This window comes from Nicotiana tabacum, chromosome 23 (assembly GCF_000715075.1).
Source record: "Nicotiana tabacum cultivar K326 chromosome 23, ASM71507v2, whole genome shotgun sequence".
Taxonomy (NCBI): Eukaryota; Viridiplantae; Streptophyta; class Magnoliopsida; order Solanales; family Solanaceae; genus Nicotiana; species Nicotiana tabacum.
Genome location: NC_134102.1, coordinates 12,082,358 through 12,089,430, shown reverse-complemented (window position 1 = coordinate 12,089,430; position 7,073 = coordinate 12,082,358). Strand labels below are relative to the sequence as shown.

Here is a 7,073-nt window from a genome sequence, read left to right as displayed (position 1 = left end):
AGGTCATGGCTCCAAAACCAAAAAACGGTTCATCATGATTGGCACCAGAACCGAAACAACATGTCTAATCAAAGGTCACACGCGAAACAGAGCGATGCATCGGGAATATGCATCATAATAATGCATCATCATGAAGTCATCCCAAAACCTAGACAACATAACTCCAACAAATCACCCGAAAAATTCGAGGTATTCTAAATGCACGGCCTACATAGGTCCATGTTGCATATTCGCTGCAATAACCATGACCCGTGTAGTCCGTCTGGTTATCTAGACCACCAATAACATGATCCGCTCATCGAACCCGCCCGCGAAGCCGACCTCAATAAGCGGAGGGACTAACTGTATGAGTCAAAATCTATCTCTAGTCGAAATGGTATTAGTAAAATATTCCTAGGCCGCCACGTGTCGAAGTAATCTAATTAACAATAAAAGTCGTGGTCGAAGAGTCAGCAAAGACTGAAGTCAAGGAGTTGCTAAAGATCGAGGCCGAGGTCGAGTACCCTTGACAGAGTTATAACGGTTAGTTTCAAGATAGGCCATTAAAGAGAATATTCTAGTAGATATTCTCTGCATTTGTACTATTAGAGATTTTAGGAACATGTTTCCTATAAATAAAAAAGACACAATGATAGGGGACATGTGATATTCATTTGTAAAATATATTTTGACTTTAAAGAGAGAATCTAGTCTTATTATAAGCCTACAAAAATAACATTTTCACTAAGATTCTTGTCCATACTTTTCCACCAGATCTGAAGATAACTTGGATATTCAAAGGCTTGTCCATCGTTCATAATTATTCGAAAGAACATCTATTGATTTTATACTTTTTCGGGTGACTCATTCATTCTATTTACATAAATACCATTTATTGCTATTCCTCGCTATTTAATGCTACATCATTTCTAATTGGGTTCTTAAATATTGTCCATTATGTACCTTCATTGCTTTTGGTAGAGATCTACGTATTATTTATCACACTATCGGGAATTTTATCTTTGGGATATTGTTATTAACTAAGACTAGCCCTCATTTATATAAGTTTAATTAATTGAACCAAGATATATATTTTTTGGTCAAACAGAGGGACCGATTACAATTTGATGCAATGGACTGGGTAGTCGGGTCGGTTTGTAACGGGTGTGACATTTGGGCTTAAAAGGTGTGGGGAAAAAAGGCGGACACATTTTAATGACGTGGCACTTTTAGCAGTTTAAAATGCGTATGAGTGTAAGAGGAACTACTAACCCGGGTCAAGGGAACCAGGTTCCTTGACTGATTTGCAAATATGAGCCTCATCCTCCTACCAAATTGCAACATCATTAGCTGATTGTTTTCCCTGTAATTACCATGCGTGTTTTACCTGTAACGGTATAGAATTGACTTAAACGTTGCCAAAACTTTTTAGCAGTTTACCTTACCATTCCTTCATAGCTAGTCATTGAGGGACCATGTTCTCAGTTCAATTTGATTAGTCCCAAATCTAGTTGATTCTTTTCAAAATGCTCTCTGCTCAATGATTTGGTGAAGATATTAGCTACCCGATCCTCTATTTTGTAAAATTTCATGCAGATGAGACCTTTTTCGATGTTGTCTCTGAGGAAATGGTGTCGCACATCAATGTGCAATGTGCTTTGTCCTCTTATATTGAATCCGGTTTTTTGCCATATTGAGAGCACTTGTGTTGTCACACAGTAGTGGTACACAGTTAGAAAACACACCAAAAAGTCTAGTTGTTGATTGATCCATAGCAATTGGGAACAACAGGAAGCAACTGCCACATATTCAACTTCTGCAATAGAAAGGGCTATAGAGTTTTATTTCTTTGTACCCCATGAAATCAAGCATGACCCCCGAAAATGTGTCATCCGAGATGTACTCTTTTTTATCCACCAAATAACCAGCATAATCAGCATCGACATACCCAATTAAGTCAAAGTTATCTCCTGAGGGATAATAGAGGACCATGTCCTGTGTTCCTTCGAGATACCTCAGAATTCTCTTAGAAGCTTTCAGATGAGATTATTTTGGACTTTATTGGAATCTACCACATAACCCCACACTAAATACAATGTCATGTCTGCTGGTTGTAAGATACAAGAGGGAACCAATGATGCCCCGATACATAATTTCATTCACAGGAGAACCGGGTTCGTCCATGTCTTGACGAGTGGCTGTGGTAATAGAAGTATCAATGATCTTTGAACTTTCCATCTCAAACCTCTTCAGAGGCTCTTTAATTTATTTATGCTGACTTATCATCGTTCCCGTATAGGCTTGCTTAACTTGCAGACCTAGGAAGAAGTTCAGTTCCCCCATCATACTCATTTCAAACTCATTTCCCATAAGTTTGGCAAACTCCTCACACAAGGAATCATTTGTTACACCAAAGATGATGTCACCAACATAAACCTGCACAATTAGCACGTTCCTCCCTCTTTTCTTCAAAAAAAGAGTGTTGTTAACTTTCTCTCTAGTAAAACCATTTTCCAGGAGGAACTTGGACAAACTTTCATACCATGCACGAGGGTCCTGCTTTAATCCATATAGTGCTTTGTCGAGCTTGAATACATGTTCAGGATGTTCATGGCATTCAAAACCAAGTGGTTGTTTGACAAAGTTTTTTTCCTTTAAATATCCATTCAGAAATGCACTCTTGACATCCATTTGGAACAATTTGAATTCCATATGAGATGCAAAAGAATGAGAATTTTGATGGCTTCCATCCTTGCAATTGAAGCAAAAGTTTCATCATAATCAATTCCTTCCTCTTGATTATAGCCTTGAACCACCAACCTGGACTTGTTTCTTGTTATATTTTCAAACTCATCAAGCTTGTTTATGAACACCCACCTAGTTCCAATAACTGTACTATCTGAAGGTCGAGGAACCAGGTGCCACACGTTGTTTCTCTCAAATCGATTGAGTTCATCTTGCATAGCAGCAATCCAATCAGCATCTTTCAATGCTTCCTTGATATTTTTGGGCTCAATTTAAGATATGAAGGCTGAGAAAGCAAACATGCTTCTTGTCTTTGATCTATTTTATGCTTCGGTTGTAGTAATGGAGGGACCAGGTTCCTCTGAATCAACTGGAGGTTCTGCTGCATCTTCTTCATCAGTCTTCTTGACTTGACTCATCAGATCTGCCTTTCTATTTGCCATATCAATGACTTCTCTAGGAACCTTTGAGTGCTCTCCGTCTTGATCACTCTTATCATGTGAATCTTTCCCACTTGAGTGGTGTGATTCATCAAAGATTACATGTATGCTTTCTTCTACACATTGAGTTCTTTTGTTGTAGACCCAGTATGCTTTGCTTTGTGAAGAATATCCAAGAAAAATACCTTCATCACTTTTGGCATCAAAGTTTTCCCGCGATTCCTTACCATTATTGAGAACAAAACATTTGCAACCAAGTGTTCTCAGGTAAGTCGGCTTGGGTTTTCTCCCGTTTAGCAATTCATACGAGGTCTTGTTTAGGAGGGACCTGATCATGCACCTGTTTATCATATAGTAGGTAGTGTTCACTGCCTCAGTCCAAAAGCTCTTTAGTACACCACTGTCAATTAGCATCGTCCTTGCCATATCTTCAAAAGTCCTATTTTTCTCTCCACAACACCATTTTGTTGGGGTGTTCTGGGAGCTAAAAAATTATGACTTATGCCATTTTCAGCATAGAATTCATCAAATTTTGCATTATCGAACCCGGTACCATGATCAGATCTTATGTTTACAACTTTTTGGCTCATTTTCACTTGAATCTGCTTCACAAAGGCAACAAACACTAGAAAAGTTTCATCCTTGGTTCTGAGAAACAAGGTTCATGTGAATCTGGAGTAGTCATCTACAATGACAAAGATGTACGTCTTTCCTCCTCTGCTGGGCATCCTTATAGGTCTACACGGATCTATATGGAGAAGATCCAATGGCCTTGAAGAGATTACTTCCTTCTTTGGCTTGAAGGAGGACCTGACTTGCTTCCCTCTCACAAATACATCACACACCTTGTGATCCTTGAACTTTGACTTTGGCAGACCACGAACCAGGTCCTTCTTGACCAGTGTGTTCAATAAGGAGAAGCTTGCATGTCCCAATCTTCTGTGCCACAGTTCAACATCATCATTAACAGCACTCAAACATGTAAGATCCCCACTGTTTAGAGACTCAAAGTCAGCAACATAGATGCTTTTGAATCTTTTCGCCACCAGAACTATTTCACCAGTTACAAGATTGGTAACCATGCAAAACTTTGATAAGAACTCCACTTTGTTTCCTTTGTCGCAGATTTGAGAGACACTCAACATACTGTATTTTAGGCCATTCACATAATACACATTCCCAATTGAGTAAGTGAGTGTCTTCCTAATTTTTCCAACTCCCAGAATGTATCCCTTTTTTCCATTGCCAAATGACACACTACCACCTTGTAGGGCTTTGAGTGAAAGGAAATCATCAGTACTTCCAGTCATGTGTATAGAGTAGCCGCTATCCATGTATCATCTTTGGCTGCTTCCTTTCATTGCTCACTGCACAAAGAAATCAAAGATTAAACTTAGGAACCCAAACAAGTTTGGGTCCCTTGTAGTAAGGAAAAATGCGAATTAAACTTCTTCTTATCCAAGCAGACATCACACGTTTTTTTATTCAAGGGACCAGGTTCCCTAGCAGTAGATACTTTTTCAACAAAAACTTTATTTTTCTGTTGGGACTGAAATCTAGCTTTACAAGAATCTTTGAAATGACCAGTGTTACCACAATGAGTGCAAAGCCAATTATCAGGTACAATAACATACTTGCTATGTGGGTTGTAAGGAGCCTTTTTCTTTTGGAACCCAATTCCCTACCTGTTCCTCCCGTTACTTTTATACATAGAGGTGATTGTATCAGAGGACCAGGTCCACTTCAAAGATTTATCTAGGTCATTTTTAACTCTGCTTAGATCTTCTTGAAGTTGTCTATTTCTTTCAAGTTCATCACATAGACTCAGTTTTACCCTTTTGAGTTAATTTTCAAGCTTAAGATGTGCCTCACTCGCCACTTCCTTTCCTTTTGAAGAGTTCATGCAATTTTCTATTGAAGTTTTTACAGAAATATTGTCCCTTTTTAGTTCCTCTACTGTTTCTTTCAGATCCACAACTACTACCAATAAGTCTTCTCTCTCATGTTCTACCTTTTCAATTTTCTCAGTTAGAACATTCTTTTTATTCTTTAAATCCTCAATGGTTTCCTTTAAGTCAACAACTACGACCAGTAAATCATCTCTCTCATGCTTTACCTCTCCTAATTCCCCAGTTAAAATATTTTTATCATTGATAAGGTTATGGTAAGAATCAATCAGGACATTAGCTAAATATACAAGCTTCTTTTGAGAGTAAGACTTTATATTTCTTTGAACGTCTAGAAAGTTTACCTCATCGTCATCACCATCTTCATCCTCATCAGATTTTGCCATCAGGGCAAAGATGGATTCATATTCTGCTGCTTCGCTTTCAACAACCATCATGGAGATGTAGTCTTGTTCATCATCGCCCCCAGATTCACTAGAGGGATCTCCCTATGCAGCAAGAGCTTGTTTCACAACATTGTCAGCGACATCTTTTCTCTTGAATTTCCTGTCGGGAACCAGGTTCCTCTTGGTTGTCTTATCTGTGTTGTGCTTGTAATGATCCTGCTTGTGGAGAGGACAATCTTTGATGAAATATCCTGGCTTCCCGTATTTGTGATAGCAATCATAACCTTTTGTTCTGCTAGAGCTGTCCTTTTTCGAAATACCTCTATTTCTGCGAACCATTTTCTAAAACCTCCGTGTCAAATAGGTCATGTCAGCATCATCACCACTTGAGTCACTATTGTCTGCTTTGATAACCAGTTTTTTCTCCTTTTTGGGTTCTCTTCTTTCATGTTCCTTCTTCTTCTTCTTCTTCTTCTTCTTCTTCTTCTTCTTCTTCTTCTTCTTCTTCTTCTTCTTCTTCTTCATTTCATAGGTCTTCAAATTTCTAATGAATTCGTCAATCGTTAGCTTTTGCAGATCTTTTGCCTCCATGATGGCATTAACTTTGCTCTCCCAAGAACCAGGTAACACACTAGTATTTTTCTGATCAGTTTGTTCTTTGGAATGATCTCTTCTAGAGAATGGAGCTCATTGATGATGGAAGTGAAGTGAGTGTGCATGTCCTGAATGGACTCATCATCCTTCATCTTGAAGAGTTCATACTCAGTAGTGAGCATGTTGATATTTGACTGCTTGACTTGGGTTGTTCCTTCATGTGCGATTTGGAGAGCCTCCTAGATCTCCTTGGCATATTGACAAGCTGAGATTATGCTGTACTCGTCTAGTCCAATACCACATACGAGAATCTTTTTTGCTCGGAAGTTTTTCTCGACAGCTTTGTGATCGACATCATTGCACTCCTTCATTGTCTTTGGAACTGCCATTGTTATCTCGCCAATGGTCTTCATAGGGATGACGAGTCCATCACAAATGACATCCCAAAGCTCCGAATCTTTAGCCATGATAAAATTATGCATTCTTGTATTCCACCAGTTATAGTATTGTCCATTAAATTTTGGTGATCTGTAGATTGATTGACCTTCTTCAAAGTTTGGTAGAGCAGCCATGTAGATCCTTTCTAGGTGTTAGCCTTATAGAATGAACTTGTTATGATACCAATTGATGTAAACTAAGAGTCCACCAAACTGTATAGAGAAACTGGTTCTCTATCAGTTTCCACAGAACACACACAACGGTAAGTAAATAACACAACCGCATTTTACGTGGAAAACTCCCAGCTCATGGGATTAAAAACCACGACCTGCACTCGTAGGATTTCAACTTCACTAATCGAGAACCTTTAGATTACAACCTATTGTAACCTAGGAATTAACCTCTTAATCCCTCACCTATTTGCAATAACTAAATTGCAAGCCTCTTTGTAATAACTTTATTACAAAGCTCGTCACTTTGACTAACTATAGTCAAGCACAAACACAAATACAAGGTTTATGGTTTATAAAGATATCCTACGAGATACTTCTAACTAAGCTGAGTAGGAATTACAAGTGAATAAC

The 7,073-nt window shown here is 38.5% G+C and overlaps 1 protein-coding gene across 1 annotated transcript; it reads right to left on the bottom strand.

Moving 5' to 3' along the window:
* Window positions 1-3,826: 3,826 nt before the first annotated feature.
* LOC142177041 (putative mitochondrial protein AtMg00300) lies at window positions 3,827-4,498 on the bottom strand. The gene has a single exon (XM_075245502.1). The coding sequence runs from the start codon at window positions 4,496-4,498 to the stop codon at window positions 3,827-3,829; it is 672 nt and encodes a 223-aa protein (XP_075101603.1).
* Between the last annotated feature and the right edge of the window lie 2,575 nt (window positions 4,499-7,073).